Genomic DNA, 20,284 nt, shown 5'->3' with positions numbered 1-20,284 from the left:
GAAAGAGAAATTCACTAGCTCCCCCGGACCCACAGGACCCTGGGGAGGCTCCCTGGCTGGGTGGCTGAGGCCGCTGCAACCTGGCACCAGCCGACCCCTCTCCAGCCTCGTTAGCCCCACTTGTGCGCAGGGTGGCTTTCCTCCCAGAGCGACCAGTCTTCCTCGAGGGGCCTCCTAGCGACGGCTGTCGGTGTGTCTCACCATTTGGGGAGCTTGCTGGGCTCCCAGAGGGCAAAGAGGTGGCTCAGGAAGGGGCACGGCTGCTGCCCCCTCGACAGGATGGCACACAGGAGGGTGGGCCTTTGTCTCGGGTCAGCCAGGACAGACAGGGCGGGAACACAGGGACAGGAGGAGGAGGGCTGAGTGCAGGCTTTCAGGAACAGGAACCCTTGGAAATCACCTGTTAAACCTCTCCTTGTTAGGTTTGGAAGACAGGGCCCAAGGGGGGAAAGGGACTTGCCGGGACCCTGCGTGTCCACGACGGAGCCTTAAACTCTCCAATGGCTCCCCGGAAAAGAAATCCAAGCTCTTTATTTACTGTGGCCTCTACTACCAGGGAGGACCTTGCATTCGGGTCTGTCATACCATTAGGACACAAGCCCCTAAGAGCAGGCCACGTCTTCCTGGTCCCTGCTGTCACCGGTGTCTGGAGCACTGAAGCGTGAGAACCCCAGGGCTCTTTCTAGAACCCCAGGCTGGGCTGGATCTCAAGAGCAGAGCCTAGGACCCCGGCTACAAGCGCTCTGGCTTGTGCAGGAAGTGAAATGAGAAGTTCATCGAACTTGATACCCTTCGCTAGACCTGAAGGCTGTGTCCCCAAGAGGTCACCTGGGGGGGGGGGTTGGGCAGATTTTGGGGCATGCACAGAAATACCTTGACATAAGGCCGCTGACTTTTGGACTTGAGGCCTGCCTGGCGCCAGGCGGTCCCTTCCTTCTGGGTGTCAGAGCTTGACGTGGGGGAGGATGTGGCGAGGAGGAGCTTCTGCAGCTGAGGGAGAAGCAGAGAGGTCAGGAGCTGGTGTGGAGCCGCGGCGAGAGGGCGCGGGCCACACGGCCAGCCCCTCCAGCCTGACCATGCTCTGGCCCCGGCATCACAGCACCGGGCATTCCATGACCTGGAATGACGTCCCCAAGATATTCAGTGCCGGTGGCAGACTGTCTAATAATCCCAGACACACACAAGAATCCCAGTGACACGTAAATCCTTTTCAGAGTTAATAACCCTGGAGAATAGCTGTGACTTTGAGAACCCAAAGAGGTCCTGGGTAATGTCTGTCTAGCGCCTGTCCATTCTGCTGTTAAAATAGCGTGTATACCTTATGGGGACACTGCATGTACTTGTGGTACACACACATACACACACACACATACACACTCTGGAAGGTTAGGTACAGAATGATTCTCAGCTGTGGAATTCTAGCTGATTTCTCATTTGTTCTTTTTGCTTACTCATATTACCTTTAAGAAAAAAGACACGTCACAAATACTAAAGGGTGGACCATTAAAAGCAAGTCTGCCTCCTGCCCAAAGTCCCTTCCTCCCTCCCAGAGGCAACTACCATTAACCACTTTCTTGTGAGTCTATCACGAGGTGGGCTTTGTTCACACAAGAACACACAATGCATACATCGCCTCCAACCTGCCCTGTTGTCTGTGCACAAGGGGAAGAATACTGCACACTTAAGCTTGTGTTTTCTTCCCCCAACTAATTTTTCTATAAAAATAATTAAAACTCTTCTGCTTCTGCACCCTGAGGGCAGGTACACAAAGTGTCTAAGCTGAGAGGACAAGATGCTGAATACACCTGGAAATTCCACCAGGGATCCTACCATGGCCGAGGTTGGGACAAGCTGAGAAACGCAGTGAGATTTTAATACAGCACTGAGTGTTTCCTTGAAGTACGTGCCACCCCAACAAGGAGCCAAAGAAAAGGCCACTCCACACTCTCCCAAGGAGCTGGAGGATTTCCACCACCCTACCTAGACCCCATGTTGTGACTCCCTGGCTTTGGACAGAGTCCCTGGACTGGAGGAATTAGACCTCGTTCTAGCCCCTGCTCAGGCCCGACTCACTGTGGGACCTTGGGCAAGCCATTTCCTTCTCTGGGCCTTGGTTTCTCCACTGGTATAATGAGGGGCAGGGAGAGTAAATGACTGGTTCTAAACATTTTTAAGACTCTAAGAAGACGATAGAAGCTGCTGACCTCAGAAAAATGCACAGATACGTAGAGTCCATGGGTCCTTGTAAGTCCCTTGCTGGACTCTGGGATCCATGGCCCAACCTGGGGTCTGGATGACTTCTCAGGGCCTTTCTAGAACTCTGTCAGTATGCTGGGAGTCTAGACAGGGAGTCTGCTTCCTGTGTGCCTAGCGCAGCACTCAGTAAACATGTGTGGAATGCACACATGGGAGGGAAACAATCTGTGACCAGCAGGGGCCACTCTACCTCCCCAAGGTTTGGGCCCCCCGCCAGAGGCCCCACACAGAAATGGCACCGAGAACTGTTATTGCTAATGGCTGTGCCAGAAGTATGACTTAGCTAGTGTTTACTGAGCAACTCTATGTGCCAGGCCCTGTTTTAAGTGCTTTACCTGTATTATCTGCTGTAATCTTCCTAAAACCTTTGACATAAGCATGGTTTTAATTAACCCCACCTTACGGATCAGGCAGCCACATCTTGGAGAGGTTCAGGGCATGTGCTGGAGGGACACGCAAGTACTAATTGGCAAGGCTGGGATTTAAACCCAGGCAGTCTGACTCCTGTCTACAAGGAAGGAGGAGCCACACCATGGGACCAAATACATTCCATGCCCAGCGCGTGCTGGGTGCTCTCTGCATGTGTCACACTGCTTTGGGGAACTTGGAGGTGGTGGGAAGGAAGGGAAAAGGGTCTAGACCAGGAGTCGGAACACCAGAGTTCCAGTCTTTGCTGGCACACTGACTTGCTGTGTGACCACAGGAGATACCCTCCCCACGCTGGGCCTCGGTTTCCCCAGACGGGCCTTCCCAGCTTAGCCTCTGCATGACCTGAGACCCCTCTCAGCTCCGGCAGGCTCTGGTTCCAGCTGGGTCCCGCCAGCCTCCAGAAGCCACAGCACACGACTACTCAGCTTTGGGCACCGTCAGCCCGAGTCTAGGGCAGCAGCAGCTTTCGGTAACTTTTGAAGTCCAGATCCTTTTGAAAGTCTGGTAACAGCTGAGATCTTCTCCTTAGAAAGCTGCTATTCCGTGTGCACATGTCTACAGATACTCACAAAGCACTTAGCTCTTGCTGATGGGACTGCAAACCAGCCCAACCTTTTTGGAGGGCAATCTGGAAGTATCTGTCTAAACTGAAAAATCATGTATCCGGAGACCCAGAAGTTTCATTTCTAGGAATTTATCTACTTACATGTCAAAAAGGCCTATATGAGGAGTTACTGCAGCACTGTTTGTAATAATGAAGGAGTTGGAAACAACATAATAGCCATCCACAGGGGACTGGTTAAATAAATTATGGCACATCCTTACCAAGGAACACTACATAGCCAACAAAAAGAATGAAACAGAGTATTATATACTCATCTGGAAGAGTTTCTGAGATACGCACTTAACTGAGAGAGCAAGGTACAGAACCATATCTAATGTAGGCTCCCTTTCGTAGTAAAAAAAACCAAAAACAAAACAGGTAGAAGAGGAATGTCACATAACACATCAGTAACCATGGTTACCTCTGGGGAAGGAAAAAGCCATTGAGAGAGGGCTAAGGAGGTTTTGCTTTTAACTGTTCACATTTACTATTTGGATTTTTACTGTGTGTATATAATCTTTAGGAAAATGTTTGCATGTAATTTCAGGGATTTAACACATGACCAGGTCAATCCTTGAAATCCCCAAGAGCGTGAAGTTAGTGCTGCTGTCCAGGTGGGAAAGGTGGGGCCCAGGGCGGCCTCCCACCTCCAGCCCAGGCTCCCTGCTGTGACCCATGCTGCTGGCGGCGGTACATGGGGACACCCTTGTGGCGCTGGAGCTGATTGCTCTGTGCCCACCCCCTACAACCAGACACCCAATCCCAGGCCAAAACCTTCGCTTCGGCTGGAAACAGGTTCTCACCAGGGAGAGTTCATCCATCTCAGGGCCCGGGGACGGGAGTGTCTCCAGAGCAGGGCTGGGGGGCGCAGATGAGGGGGCAGGGGAAGCTGAGGTGCAGAATGGCACGTCCCCACCATCCAGGGCCGGGAAGACAGCCAGAGCCACGTCATCTTCGGGCATGTCGTCCAGGGTCTTGGTGAGCTCTGCCAGGAGCGCCTCATTCTCACTGTCGATCTGGAGTGAGGAGGGCAGGAGCAGTAGAAAGGCAGAGAGGGAAGATGGTTAGTAACCGCCTTAACCTTGGCCTTCACAGTGAAAACTGACTCTTCCCACCCAGCTGGGCCACCGTCACTCTCCTGCCACCTCTCACCAGAGCTGCTCAGTATTCCTGGGATAGCAGATGCCCAATAAACGTGTTATCAGTGCCAAGAATCCCAGAATTTTATGAGTGGGCAGCAGATGACAATAGAAGGGGCCTGCCCTGGAAGTCCCAGTCTTGGCTCTGTTGCTCAACAGTTTGTGACCTTGGCCATCTGAGCAACGCCTGCCTCCTCCACCAAGGACGGAAGTTGTTCCACCCAGTGGCAGCAGCATCCCATTGCAGCCCCAGCCCCTCGGACCCTGGGGCCCAGGCAGTGCGAAGGCCAGAAGCTCCACGATTCAACCACAACAATGACAACCACAGCCCGGGGTCCCAGGGCTTGCCCTGCTCGTTCACTCAAGGACAGGAAGTGAGTGTGGCGGTTAGAAACCCGGGCTCAAGAACTGGGGCTGAATTCCAGATCCCAGACTTATCAACGGTGGGTCCTTAGGCAAGTTAGTTTCCTCATCTGTCAAATGGGATAACAAACAGTACGTATTTCATTGCTGAGGTCATTGCTGAGGACCAGATAAGTCAACATAGATAAGATACTCAGAAAATAGTGCCTGGCACAAAATAAGAGCCAGCTACCGTGATGACTACAACCTTGACCATATCTATTGCTGCCACTACTACCGTGATGCCTGCTATGATGACAGTGATGGTGGCAGTGACAATAAAGAAACAGGATCATTTAAGACAGTGAGAAAGGCTGGGAAGAAAATCAAAGGAAGCCGTGATGAACATGGTGGAGGTTTATGGGCTACTTAGGGTGGCCAAGAAGACTTCCCTGAGCAGCTGGTACTGAAACTTAGGCTCGAAAGACACCAGCCAGGCAAAGGGCTAAGGAGAGAAGATCCAGGCAGAGGGAAGACCCAGCCAAAGGCCAGGGCTTGGCTGATGAGCCATCCTGCCTCGGGCAGCCCCACAACCCAGCCCAGGGAGCACGGTTCTAATCGTCAGTCTGCAGGTGAGGAAACAGAGACTTGCAGAGGCTCAGCAACATGTCAGGGGGCGCACAGCAAATGAAGGGCAGAGCCAGGCCTCGGACCGAGCGCCCCTAGAGCAGATGAGCCAAAGCTCTTCCTCTCCCGCAGTTTGAGCTCCGTCACACACCCCACCCAGGCCCGGCACTGTGATCACGTCGCTTCCAGCGGGGGCAGCGAGGGTCTCCCTCAGCACAGCCTGGCCCGGCCTGCTCTGGCAGAGGCACACCCTGGGTCGGGCTGTTTATCCTGCCTTCAGGAAGTTCATCTGAAATACGCATCTCGTGACGGCCTCTGGCTGCACTAAATCTGTTCCAGGCCTCGCAGCCGGAGCAGCAGCTGAGTAATTCGAAAGGGGGGACGTGGGGAGAGGAGAACAAACACGTTTGTAATTTTTAGAACAGAGCTAAGAATAAAAGAAAGGTCACAAGAAGATTTGGGTTGGGCCTGACCCAGGCCCTGGGGAATGGGGGCCCAAGGCCAGACCAGGACTGCCCCATGGGCTCCACCTCGAGAATGCGGTGCGGCTCACTGGGCTGCCCCCCTACCCAACACTTGTGGGTCTCCTGCAACCCTCAGGCTGGACCCCCAATCCTGTGTTCCCAGAATAATTTCTCCAGCTTGACGGAGAGTTGAGATCCTGGAACTTGGGGCTCAATGACCACTCTTGGGGCTGAACACATGGGGCTCTGCCATCGACAGGGTGACCTTGGGCAAGTCGCTTTCCTCCTCCTGGCCTTGTTCCTTTTCCTGTGAAACAGGAAGTCATGATCCCTTGGCCAGCCTCCCTCCCAGGGCTCCTGCAGAAGCCAAGCCTAGAGGTGGTGGCGAGAGGGCTTTGTAGATGTTCAGGTGCCTAGCTCAGTGCCCGGGGCGTGGGGGTGCTGTGGCGGATGTGATGAATGAAAGGATGAATGGACCGAACAATGGACAGTGGTGGGAGGCTGAGCTCAGTGTCTCCAAGGCCAGGTTCTAGAGGGAAGTCATCCGGAAAAGACATCATCAGCACTGCATAAACTGAGAATTCCCACCCGTTCCCAGGGAAGGTAGCAAATGCCCCAGAGACATCATGAATTATCACAAATATCAGAAGGGCTCGCTGGCATCACGCAGTGACCAGGTTTGCCACACACGTGGCACATGCGCTCCCGCGCCCCAGTACTGCCAACCAGCTGTGGCTGCTTCTCCCACACCAGCATTTTCCTGGAGCAGGTCAGCAGGAGACAGCTGCCAGTCGATCACAGCTGGCACTCACTGCCATTCTTTATTTTTTGGCGTGTTGCGAGGGGGATGAAGCCCCAGGAAAGAGACTTTTCAAGGTCACATGGCAAGTCAGGGGTCCCGGGGTCAGGGACTGGAACCCAGGACTGAGAGTGCCAACACTGACTTACGGAGCGCTAGGCATAGAGCTGACATGAGTCCGAAAGGGCAAAGCCCTCAAGAAGCACCCATCAGGTTGGGCACAAACAAAAATGACTAACAAAAGTCCTCCCCTTGCCCCACCCCTCCCTGGGCTGTTGAGCTCTGGGACTGCCAAGCGGATCTGGAGGCCTTGAGCCCGGCTGGGAAGCACGGCCATCCCTGGCCATCCCTGCCCACGCGGCCACCGCTCCCCGGCCAGCCGTCAGCACCCTAAGGCAACACATCACGGAGCCGTGCCACCCCCTCCGCCTCCCCGGGCCCATTGGCTCGGCTCTCCCTGCTCCGCTTAGAAACGGAGTGCAAATTAATGGAGAGTTAATCAGCTGAGGAAGGGATATTAATAGACTCGGCCCCACCCCCAACTCTCCTGAGCTGATCTCAAGCTGGAGGAAAAGGAGCCTTCAAGAAATCTAAGGGAAAAATGCTTCATATTGAGGACCTAGAGTGGCTTGAAGGAATGTCACAGAACAGAATTAGGTTATCAGGGCTGGAGGAACACTCAGGGATCCTCCACCACCCAGGGGGCTTAGCTGAGGCCCAAGAAACCCAGGAAATTGCCCCCCACCCTAGTTTTTCTAGGAGTAGGTCCATGATTTATTTCATCAGAGTCTGAGAGGACCCACTGACTCCTCCTCCAGCCCCAGGAGATTAAGAACCACACAGATCTAGTCCATGTTCCTCCCTCATTCCTCCGCTGGGAAACTCAGGCCCAACCACAGGGAGCCACTTGCCCAAGGCCACACGGCAAATTGTGGCAGAACAGCCAAACACCTGCTGACTCCAGAAAAATGTATTAAGTGCCTGCCGTGCCCAGCCCTAAGGACTCTGGTCATACAGAAGTGGAAGGCAATGTCCCTGTCCCTGAGAAGCTGTCAACCCCTATAACTGTAGCGTGCTCTCCACTCTCCTGGTTTGTTTCCACAGCCACGGAGTCATCTGCCTGTCAGAACACAGGTCTGGCGCAGGCAGCAAGCCCCAGCATTCCCACTGGCCTCCAGGGAAGCGGGCCCGGCTAGCACCAGAAGGAGGATCAGAACCTACGGCCCCGGGTCCCAGCTCAAGGTTTTTGGAATGCATCATGTCTGGCCCTTAGCAGGCCCGAGAGATGAACAAAGTACTATTTGCCCTCAAGGAGCACACAGTCTGAAGGACAAATGAGCGTGCACACACATACACACACACACACACACGCAAGATAGACGGGAGCCCACGAGCGGAAGTAACTGACCAACTGCCGTAGGAGGAGGCGACAAGGGAACTGGGTGTTGAAGGATTTATGCATTCCATGAGGCATGGAGGGAGCTGGCCTAGTCTTGGGGGAGCTGGCAGGGCGTGCCGCCACGCAGGGGAGAGGGGCTCCGTGGGCAGAGTTCTGCCAGCTGCAGCCGTTAGCCCCTCCGCAGGGGCTTTCGGTGGGCCTGGCCAGTCTCTGAGTGGGGATGGCCTCCAGGCAGCGCCCAGACCCCGCTCGCTCGTTAGCCCTCTGCAACCTGAAAGCGTCTTCTGGAAGTTGGCCCCTGAAGAGGAAAGGAGCAACGTAGCCAAGGTGTCATCCCCATTGTTCAGATAAGGAGATGGAGGTCTCTACATGGAGCCAGAAGGACAGCCCAGCCCCGTGACTCCTCACAGGGTGGGCGAGGCGGTGAAGGTGTGGGTTTCCCACATTAGAGCCTCTGCTCTGGTCCTGTGCGGCCACGGGCCAGCTACTTAACCTCTGTGAGCGTCACTTTCCTCACCCGTAAAAGGGATTATTAGTAGTGTGCAACTTATAGATTAGAAGAGTCTCAGGAAAACTCCAGACTGCTCACCGTGGCCCACAAGACTGCATGATCTGGCCCCTGCCTACCCCTCCGGCCTTCTCTCTTACCACGCTGCCTTCGCTACTGCCTTTCCGCCTTTCTATTCCCCCAACGCCGCGAGCCTTTCCGGTTTCGTGGCTCTGCACGTGCTGCTTCCTCTGCCCGGGAAGCTCTGTCCCTGCTCGCACGCGGCTGCCTCTTTCTCGGAGAGGCCCTTCCTGCCCCCTCGGCCTGCAGATCCTTCTCTCTTCCTGGGTTCATTTCCTTTTTTGCCCTGGTCACAAGTGATCACTGTTCGTTTACATGTTTACCGATCTAAGGTTAAGTTTTCCCCTCTAGACTGCAAAGTCCACTTAGGAACACAGTGCCTGGCACACAGGGGGCTCGACAAACATGCCTAGGAGGAACGATAACATCCATCAGGGCTCTTTGCAATGATGCTTGTGGCGCCCCCCCCCATGGCATGTGGCACACAGAATGTCATGCTGCTGCTGTTATACTGCCCAATAGACACAGGCAGCTTCTGCCCCTATTCTTCATGGGGAAGAAAAGTCTAAGAAAAGAATGGTGGATGTGCCCATCATACCGCTAAACACGGCCCATCTTTTTTTCATCTCTTACCCTCCACGCCACACGCTCCCACCCACACGTGCAGATCCGCGCAGGGCTTGCTTTATCCCGAAGCAAGGCTCGGACATCATAATGTCAAGCATTTCGTGCCCGAGCCTGGCTGCCGGAGCACAGAGGGTTGGGAGAGACACGTGCACAGCAGTTCTTGGCACCGCCTCTTGTTAAGGAACTTTCTAGGCGCCAACTGAAAAACGGAGATCACTGTATTTATGGCTGAGAGCTGTTAAGAGATTTAAATGAGTAAATACACACAAACAGGGACAGTCCTACCACAAACCATTGCTCAATAAATGCACTCTCACTGTGGCGCTGTCATGGTTATAAAGTCCTGGCTCCCGAGGCAAGAAGACTGGGTTTGAATCTAGTTCAGCTACTACTGGCCAGGTAAATCGCCCGAGGCACACACGACTCGATTTCCTTATCTGCAAAATGGGAAAATAATGGAGCCTGACTCACAGGGTGGGGATGAGGATTCGATGAGATGGTGTAGGGAACGGAGGGCTTGGAGCACCCCCGGCCCACAGAAGGGCTTGGTTCTGCCTGGACGGCACAGAGAGCAGCTCATCCCAGCCCTTGCTGTCTGGAGGTGACAGCGCAGGCCAGGTGAGGGGTGAGAGCTGCTTCGGATCAGGCGCAGATCCAGCGCAAGAAACGGGGTCCCAGAGCTCTGGCGAGCGAGAGGATGTCTGTGCGTGAGCGCGTGCAGGAGAAGGTGGGGCGGGGCGGGGCAGAGCCAGGTCTGGAGGGCAGAGAGAGGCACACCTGGAAGAGCTCGGAGTCATCGGGGCCGTACTGGCTGGGTTCGGTTTCGGAGTTGGGGCACCACTGCAGCTCCCCAAAGCAGGTGGCCGAGTCAAAGTCGCTGGCATCCAGCTGGGAGAGGTCGAGCTCCGGGAAGTCAGCGCACAGTTGCTCCTCCCCGGACACGCCAGCCTGAGGAGACAGGAAGGAAGGATGTAGATCAGAGCTGAGCCTGGCTAGACCCAAGCAGGGACCCTCTTACCCACGATGCTGCCCATCTGGACCCTCGGCCAAGGACCCATTTTGCTAACTGGCCAAGAAATGGAAAGATCTGCCCCACCCCTTGCAATGGTGAAATCTGCTGGTAGCTAAGCCAGGCCCCGGCAGCTCAAGCCCCTCTGCTCCTCTCTCCTCTGCACTCTTACACACCCCTCAAAGCCCTGGCAGCTCAAGCCCCTCTGCTCCTCTCTCCTCTGCACTCTTACACACCCCTCAAAGCCCTGGCAGCTCAAGCCCCTCTGCTCCTCTCTCCTCTGCACTCTTACACACCCCTCAAAGCCCTGCCCACACGCACCTCTTTCCTCTTACCAGAACTGTGTTGTTGGAAACTTTATTAGAGCCTGTAAATAGAGAGCTACTCCTTTACATAACTGCCCCCACCTATAAAGGGACTTCTTGAGGCTAACAAGCAGCCCCCTGTATCAATAATGAAATAAACAGCAATAACAATGCCTGATATTACTGAATGGTACTAGGTTCTGGGAGAACACTCGCCCATGCTCCCAGAGATTTTACAGGAAAGTTTCGTAATGTCTAAAGTGTGGAAGACCACATCAGTAATGATAGGTAAATAAAACCACAAAACACCTGTATCACGAACCACTACAGTGCTGCAGGAAAGAAAGAGGCAGATCCACGTGCCCTCCCTAGACGTGATAAATAAAAAGGCTATGCTGTAGAACATCAGCGTGTAGAACAGAATCCCACATAGATGACCCTAGGATCGGCGGCACCAACATCGCCCGGCAACGTGTTACGTTAGCAGTAACGCAAATCCTCAGGCCTAAACCCGGAAGGCGATCCCTTTCTCACCCTGGTCTCCCAAGTCTCACAGTTACCCACAGCAGGGCTGGGAAACGGAACACCGTTGAGACCAAGAGCATCGGCCCCGGGGCCAGGCAGACCCGAGTCAAAAGCCCCACTTGCAGGCTGTGAGACTCTTCATCACAATACCCGCCTTGTGTGGTCAAGATTAGAAGAGGTGACATTACAGCAAGGCCCAGTAAGCGCTCAATAAACGCCAGCTAACACTGACATAACAGATAACCATAACGACAATAAAAACAACGGTGATTTGTGGCAGGAAGAAACGGGTGGGGACTGTCTCAGAGAACAAAAAGAGGTGTATGTGACACTCAAGAGAAATAGGTTTTGCCCAGGCCTTTTCCTTAATTGTTCCCACTTACCAGGCCTCATAAATTATGAATAAATGTATATTATTAGCTCAACTTGACACAGGAAAAAGGCTTTTATCCAAATTTGGGTCAAATGTCTTAATTGGCATTTTGCAAGAATACTGCCTGCACAGGCAGCCCCAGGGCTGGGTGCTCTCACGGACTGGTCCCCTGCACTCAGGCCAGGCAGCAGGGTGCCCAGCAGGTCCGTCTCCAGGGACATGCCCTCCCCTGTCCCCGGCCTGCCCATTCTTTCTCCAATCCCCATGCATTCAACAACCCGAAATATTGAGTGCCACTGCCACCAGGCACTGTGCTGGGTGCTGCGCACAGCCAGGGGTGAAACAGGCAAAACCAATGTCCTCTTGAAACTTATGTGCCGGGGGTCAGGGAGGATGACAGTAAACAAATAATCACACAAACGAAACCTGTGATTATAAATTCTGACTTTCCAGAGAAGAGCTGAATGCTTCCGAACCTGGTTGGGAATCTGAACACGAGAGGGACACAGGCGTTGCCTTCATCTCTGGGTCCCCCAGGGAACCCCCCAGCTGTCACCCACCCTGGCTGTGAACCACCCACACTTGATGGCTGCGTGTGCTGCAAGGGACTCAGGTGGCCTCTCTGAGCTGGCTGCCTTTGGAAACTTCCTTTCTCCTTCATGCCCAGTCAGGCTCTGGGATGCCGGAGGTTTTGACTGTTCTAGATGGACAATTGGTTTGTTTCTAGTTCTTGGCCATTTCGAGTAAGTTTGCAATATTGGTGTACAAGTATTTGTTTGGACATATTTCTATTTCTTTTGGGTAAATACCTGGTAGTGGAATTGTTGGGTCATAAAGTAAGTGTGTGTGTAACTTTATAAAACTACAAACTGTTCTCCAAAATGAGAGAACACTTACTCTGTCCACCCAACCCCGATCAGCTGTATGAGAGTCCAGTTGTTCCTTGCCCCCACCAGCACTTGGTATTCTCAGCCACTTTAATTTTAGCCACTCTAGTGGGCGTGTTCAAGCATTTATTCAATGCTGCTATGAACCAGGCACTGTGATGTATAAGACTTGGTTCCTTCTTTCGTGAGCTGATGATGTTTTAGTAGGGGAAGAAAATAACTAAATATTTCATTCCAGATTGAGTTGGTGCTACAAAGGAGAAACAAACCAGGTACACACTCGATGGAGGACAACACAGGGAGTAGGATTCCTTAGACAGGTGTCAGGAAAGGCTTCCTGGAGGGGCTGCCATCTGAGCTGAGACTCGGAGGAGAAGCCAGGCAATGGAAGAGGAGGGAAGAGCGTTCCAGGCAGGGGGACCAGCAAAGGCGAGGACCCCAGTCGGGACCGAGCCTACGGCACAAGGCGCTGAGGTCAGTGAGGCTGCAGCTCAGTGAGTGGGGGTGGGGGGATGGGAGAAGATGACCCCAGAGAGGCAGGTGGAGGCTGGGTCAGGCAGGGATTGTAAGGGATTTGGGCTTTACTTCAAGTGTGATGGGGGCAGGGCCAGCACAGAAGCAGGGAGATGGGTTAGGCCAGCAGTCCCCAACCTTTTTGGCACCAGGGATTGTTTTCATAGAAGACAATTTTTTCACAGACTGCGGGGCGGGGGCCGGGGAGTTGGGAGTGGGGATGGCTTTGGGATGATTCAAGTGCATTACATTTATTGTGCACTCTATTTCTATTATTATTACATTGTAATATATAATGAAATAATTATACAAAATAATTATGAAATAATTATTATTAAATAATCATTAAATATCAAATTCAACATCAATTATTATTTTAAAATTAATTGTTAAATTTAATAAATATTTTATTGATAATAATTATTAATAATTAATGATAATTAAATATATAATTAGTGATTATTAAATAATTATTCTGCATGATGCAGAATCAGTGGGAGCCCTGAGCTTGTTTTCCTGCAACTAGGCGGTCCCATCTGGGGGTGATGGGAGACAGTGATTTATTATGGTCTCTGTGCTGTCAAACCTCTCTGCTAATGAAATCTGTATTTGCAGCTGCTCCCCAGCGCTAGCATCACCACCTCAGCTCCACCTCAGATCGTCAGGCATTAGGTTCCCATAAGGAGCTGCAACCTAGATCTCTCACATTGCACAGTTCACAGTAGAGTTCATGCTCCTATGAGAATCTACTGCCCTTGCTGATCTGACAGGAGGTGGAGCTTAGGCCCTGATGCGAGCTACGAGGAGCAGCTGTCACTACAGATGAAGCTTTGCCCTGCTGTGCGGTGAGGAGTCGGCGGCAGGCTGGGAAGGTATTGATACCTCTCAGACACCACCAAGGGGCTGTGGGACAGGAGGGAGGGCCCAAAGCAGAGACACAGGGTGATGGGCAGCTGGGGCTTCCCTGGCCAGCAAAAGGCCCAGCAATTAAGGTCTTGGGGGAGCTCTTTTGATACATTCCTGATCCCCAGTAACTCAGAGCAGCCGCTTCAGTAGAACTTACTTCTTAGAAACAGCTTTAGAACCAGAGTCTCCGACCAGCCAGGAAGCAGCAGCAGCCCTGAGAAGTTATCTGGGCCAGTCATGGTAGACAAGTTGAGAGTCAGAGGCCCCTTCAAAAACCAGACAAAAGCTATGAATGCTTTTCCCCCAAGATGCAAGTATGTGCACAGAACTTACACTTAACTTTTAGGCCTCCACAGACCCAGCTTGAGAACTCCCAACCTTTGCAGGAGCTCTGTCTTTCTTTCTTTCTCCTTCACTCTGCAGAGACAGTGAAACTGAGGCCCAAGGAGGATAATGGACTTGCTCAGGGTCACCCAGGGAGTGTCCTTCCCTCGAAACCATTCCACCTCCTTTACAAAATGCCCATAAAATGGCCGTGATGACTGCATTTATTGATTACCCATAGCAGCTCAACACACTCAAAGTGTACCCAGTATATAAAAACAAAGAAACCTCATCTTCTCGGCCTTGTCAATTAGGCCTAAGACCACTCTCTAGCTAAAAACCATTAGGGCACTGCATTAATAGTGATTTCTCTGGCCATCTCCATTTTTAGAGAGGCTTTTGAAGGGGTGCCTCAGGTGACCCAGTTCTCTTGGAAAGGTCTAAACTGAGGCCTTCTTGTCCTGGCCTGGCTGCCTTCCGCAGGCAGGCCACAGCACAAAATTAACAGCCACTGCTGTTATTAGGCGCTTACTATACACCAAGGGCCATGCTAATTGCCTTACATGCATCCTCTCATCAGAGTCTTAAAACAGTCCTGCAGGGTAGGTGTTACTGTCCCCATGTCACCCAGCAGTGAGTCATTTACGTTAGTTTGCTATGGCTTCTGCAATAAGGGACCACAACTGGGTGGCTTGAACGGAGCTTGGGATCAAGGTACTGGCAGGGTTGGTCCCTTCTGAGGGCTGTGAGGGAAGGACCTGCTCCAGGCCCCTCTCCTTGGTTTGCAGATGGCCACCGCCCTGTTCACACTGTCCCCCTCTATGTGTGTCCCTTTCTGCACCCACATCTCCCCTTTCCATAAGGACACCAGCCGTATCGGATGAGGGCCCACCCTGATGACCTCGTTTTGACTTGATTATCTCTGTAAAGACCCTATTTCCAAATAAGATCACATCCTGAGGTACGGGGGTTAGGGGGGTGGGGTTAGGACTTCAACTTATCCTTTTTTGGGGGACACGAGTCAATCCATAGCACCTGCGGTCCCAAAAAGGCGAAGCTAAGATTTAAACCCAAGTCTTTTCTCTTCCTATGAAGGCTGTGCGCCCTCATCCATCACCCTGCTTCTCAAAGTGAGAAGGAACATTCTAGACCACTCATTTCCATTTACAGATGGGGAAATGGAGCTTCTGGACAGAGGTTGGGGATGGCCCAAGTCACACAGCCAAGTTTCTGGTTAAGCAAGGACAAGTCTGGGGCCCAACAGATCAAACTGTGCACCAGCCTTGTACGCATGGCCCCTCTGGCCCCTGCCTCCAGCACCCCCACACCCCTCATCGAAAGGCCTGTGCTGCCCCAAGTCAGGGAGATAAATGACCCTGGCAGTGGATTAATGGGGTTTTGTCCAGACTCACATAAGTAGCTTCACTGGAAGCTTGTGTATCTGGTTGGAAATCGATTCCCTGCTTCAGAAGGAATGCATCTTCAGGAGGAATTGGTGGCTCCACTTTCCTGGCTACAATCAGCAAATCACCCAGTTTAGTGCCTGGCCCAGAGCAGACTCTCAGAATTCCTGAGTGGAAGGAAGCAGGAGGGGATGTGGGTGGGGTGGGACTGTGGCTGCAGCGACAGCTGGGTTCTAAGCCCGTCGGTACTCACTACGCGTCCTTTAGTAGGTCGCCTCCCCTCTCTGGTTCTCACTGTCCCCTCTGGAAAAGAGAGCATAAAACTGGACAGAACCTCTGGACCCCTCCTGCTCGAGCATGTCTTGCAATTCTATACTTAATCTAATTTCTGACAGCCATGTAGGCTTTGGGGAAATATTCAGGTAAAACTCTAGCATTTAAACAACAAATACAGGAATGAATGAATGAATGAATTTCTAGAGGGGAGACAAAAGTACAAAAAGGACTGTCTTAAAATGAAAAGAAGCCTAGGGGGACAGCTACACCCTGGCTGTGCTACTAATGCTAATTCTCTGAGATAAAGACACTAACTTTTGCCACCTCAGTCTCCATTGAAAAAAATGGGAATAATGAAAAGAATCCTACCTCCAAGGGTTCTTATGAAGTAACACAGGCTGGGAGCCTGGCACGTGTCAGACACACATGAATGGTGTCACAGATTACTATGGTCTGAATGGCAACCTGTGCCCACTCACCCCCTCACTCCAACCCCCAGTCAAATTCATGTTGAAATCCTGACCCCCAGGGGGATGGCATTAGCAGGTGGGGCCTGTGCGAGGTGACAGACCCAAGGGAGCTCCTTCACCCCTTCCACCACACGAGTATACAACAAGAAGTCACCATCTATGAACCACCAGGAAACGGGCCCTCCCCAGACACCAAATCTGCTGGCACCTTGATCTTGGACTTCCCAGGCTCCAGAACTGTTAAGAAATAAAGTTCTGTTGTTTTCAAGTCACCCAGTCTATGGCATTTTGTTACAGAAGCAGGGACAGATTCAGACACAGGGATGGCACTTTATATAGTTCCCAAGTGAACTCTCAGTTTTGGTCTCATTGGTACCTTCCCAAGATGTGGGGGTGGGGGAGGGTCAGTTCCCAGCAGGAGCCTGATCAATTAGAACTGGCCTAGTCTAGACTGTGACCCTGTGCCTACTGCCTTCTGGGAAGGGAAGAAGAGAACTACGCAGGAAGTCCCCACAAAGCCATTTCATTCTACAAATGCTTTGTTTCCTTCTCCTCCCACCTCTGCTATTTGGCCTGCCTACAGGTGGAAGCCCGTCCCCTACACCCAGGCATTACAGGTAAGCACAGCCTGGCCAATTAAAGCGCATTGTCCTCTGGCCACACCAACTGGTTCAACTGGGTAAGCCAGGGTGAATACCATGAATTTGCTGGATTGTTTGGACAAGGGAGCTCAGCTGCCTGAATTTCATTCTAGAAAACCGGCAGCCATCTTCACCATTACCTGCAAAATACCTGCCTGAGAAAGAAGCCAGCACAGGGAATGCAGAGCCAAGAGAGGGACAGAGATGGAGTCCTGAAAAAAATAATGTCAACACTTGGATCCAGCCTTGCCTGAAGCCAGCTACTCCCTGTGCCCCGCAGCTATGTGAGCGACTAATCCATCTCCCTTATGCTAGAAAAAAAATCCAACCTTCCCGCTGTTTGCCAAATTAATACAAAACTCCTAAAGAGACTTCTAATAGAACAGTAGGAAGAATAGCTGATCGTAGTCTCCACAGAAATACAGCGTCACCTGAAATAACCCTCAGAAGCCACAAGCACGAAGTTAAGCTCCAGAAAAAATAAGCAGACAAAATGGAGGGGCTCTGAGCCCAGCCTAAAAGACAGAACTCAGAGATAATCCAGACCACTCCAGGGGCCTCCCACCAAAACCTGCAAGGCTGAGCATGGCAAGCTGGCATACGAGGCCCTTTCTGCGTGGAAACGTCTGGCCTCAGGCCTGCAGAGCGCCATCTCAGTGTGCTCAGCTCCTTATGGCCAGCTTCTAGGCCCCCGCCATGCAGGTGTCTGGTCAGGGCTTGCCATACGGTGACCCCACAGGTGGTCACCAGGTCTGACAAGAGGGGGTCCTCCAGCCCAGAGGCAAGACGGGGTCCAGCGCTCAGATATGGGCCAACAGGGTGGGCCGGACCCAGCCAACCAGGAAGGAACCCCATTCCAAGTGACCCTGGGAAGGCAGCTCTGCATGGTAGCCATGGTTATAAGATGGGGGAAGTCGGGGTCCCTGACACTGCCTTGGGACATTTGCCTCAGGATCCCAGAGAGGGGACTCAACTGTTGAGTTTGTTGAACTTCTTATCATTTGAAGGGAAGTTGTCTGTTACTTGCAGCCAAACCTAATAATCCATTCTAGGCCCTCTCAGGCCTTTCGTACAACAGAAGTTTCCCTGGACCGACTTCCACCTAACCAGCCAGCCAGGTTAACCAACATCTCCATCCTCTCCCGTAATTACACCCGTTGCTGACGCCCAAGGCACCCAGAGCCCCGGCCGGTCCGCTCCCACCCGCTGAGCGTTTGTTTACCAGGACTCAGTTGTTTCTTCTCAGACCCACTTGACACTACAATTACAAAATTTGACTACGTGGTCCACAAACAGAAAATGTGAGCTATCAAAGAAGAGATTTCAATGAAAACTAAGGCGAAGGCTGTGGAAGGATTCCATAAAGCCGAGTTGCTAAAAACAATACAAAACAAAACTGCTGTCAAATTTTGCGCGAGTGAGATCATGGTAAAAGATTAGGAGAAATATGCAGGGATCTAGAAGGATTCTGCACTCAGATGGCTTCGCAAGAGTCTAAGTTTTGTATCCAACTGAATGAATCCCCAACCTGGGAACTGGAGCCCCGGCACTGAGGCTGTGGACCACGCAGGAAAGATGACTTGGAATCTCCACCCCGGCACCACAAACAGTCCCGTAGCAAAAGACAGGCAAAAATGAACGCGCATGTCACATGGCTTCGCTGAAGACGATGTTGGGGGCATTATGTTTCATGATGTTGTGCTCATGTCTGACTTTTCCTAGGAATTCCCCTCCCCAGCCTCCCCTGCCCAGCTATAGCTCCACTCTCATCAGATAAGACGGTGACGGCTGCACAGGCTTCCGGCCTCCACGGCACAGGAAGCGAAGCCTTGTGCTGGATACCGTAGCCCAGAACCAGGGGGCTGGGCGCTGGCAGAGTCTGCTGTAACACTTTTAGAGACGGCTCTCTTAGTTTGAAGACGAGGAAATGGAGGCTCAGAGAGAGGGAAGGGGGAGTCACCCAAGATCCACACAGCCAGCTCCTGGCAGGGCCAGGACACAAACAGGGATCTCCCGTTGTCCCCTGTCCATAGCTCTTTCCAAAATGACAGGCTACTTCCTCAACAGCTGAGGTCCATCCACCAAAGGTTCTGTGTTAGATCCTTCCCCCCCTTTAAAAGGCAAAGGAAAGAAAGAACAGGCAGTCTCCTGGGGCAGGTGTTATCTTACACAGTCCCCTCTTCCCCCACACCCTGTGGCCTGCAAGCACCCCCTTATCCAACAGCGATCTGTAAAGTCTCTCATTGCTATACCCAGGTGAGATTACCTGGGGCGGGGCAGGTCCCGGGTGGCCTGGCTACACAGAGCCCAGAGTCCCCACCCTGCCACTGAGGTGTCAGAGGGTGCCATCAGCAAGGTCTCCTTCCCCATTTTTGGTAGCACGGATCTTGGCACCTGCCAGGCGCCACCTGTCAGCAGGTACAAGGCCACCCTAGTCTCAGGAAGGTGGCATTTTTGTTTTTGTTTGTTTTTAAACCACAAAAGGTTGAAGTATATATTCTGTGCGAGGTGTCTCAGGGCAGTGAAATACCCACATTGTGTTTGCCTGCACTCGCAGTCAATTTTATGCACTTGAACTCAAGGGCCTCTCGAATTCAAAGGAGAGCGGCAGGAAAAGCACTTGCTGAACTGCGAAGTGAGGTGCAGGTATACACGGCTCGGCTTTGCCAACGAGGCAGGGCCGGCCCACGCTGGTGACAGGGAGTCGCGTTGCCTCTCTGCATCTCCAGAGACCAGCCTCCCTCATGGAACCATCGCCCGGCTTGAGTTTCCACCCCGGGGCCTCTGTGCTGGCAGCTCCCCCCGCCTGGGACGAGTCTGCTCTCTCCTCATCTTCCCATAGCTGCTTCCTTCTTAGCTTCCCTGTCCCAGATCAAATGTCCCTCCCCGATGGGCCTCCCTGACCCCATCGGGGTGTGCTCAAATGGCCACCCACCTGCCACTTACCCAGCACCCTCTGCTGGAATGTCCTCAGTTAGCACTATCCACGCTCTGATAGTCCCCACCCCCTTTCAGTATGTTTTCAAATTGTGGCAAAATATACATAACATGAAATTTGTCATTTTAACCATATTTAAGTGTACGGCTCCATGGCAGTAAGTATATCCCCAACCATCACCACCATCCATCTCCAGAACTTTCCCCCATTTGTTTCTTGTTGCCGCCCCCAGTGAGTAGCTCCATGCGAGCAGGGGCCTTGTCTGCCCGGATCCCTGCTGTACGCCCAGCGCCCAGCACCATGCCTGGCACATGGCAGGCAGGTGCTCGGTAAAGGTGAGTTCAAACATGAAGCCGGTGCCCCGGGAGCCGTAAAGCATCAGAGTGCCACATGTGAATTTTTGTCAAACGGCCCCCGAGACAAGGCCCAATTGCCCGGTGGCCTCAGTTACTGGATAACG

At 52.5% G+C, this 20,284-nt stretch overlaps 1 protein-coding gene across 1 annotated transcript in view; it reads right to left on the bottom strand.

Moving 5' to 3' along the window:
* The window catches only part of PPARGC1B (PPARG coactivator 1 beta), a 112,909-nt gene that overhangs the window by 23,058 nt on the left and 69,567 nt on the right, over positions 1-20,284 (bottom strand). The window contains exons 2-4 of the mRNA XM_012741556.2: positions 10,032-10,202; positions 4,093-4,305; positions 874-990 (exon numbers count right to left, since the gene is read on the bottom strand). Of these exons, the coding sequence (XP_012597010.2) occupies positions 874-990; positions 4,093-4,305; positions 10,032-10,202 (501 nt within the window). The remainder of the gene's footprint in view (positions 1-873; positions 991-4,092; positions 4,306-10,031; positions 10,203-20,284) is intronic.

Source organism: Microcebus murinus, chromosome 21 (genome assembly GCF_040939455.1).
Source record: "Microcebus murinus isolate Inina chromosome 21, M.murinus_Inina_mat1.0, whole genome shotgun sequence".
Taxonomy (NCBI): Eukaryota; Metazoa; Chordata; class Mammalia; order Primates; family Cheirogaleidae; genus Microcebus; species Microcebus murinus.
This window is presented reverse-complemented; position numbering and strand designations above follow the sequence as displayed.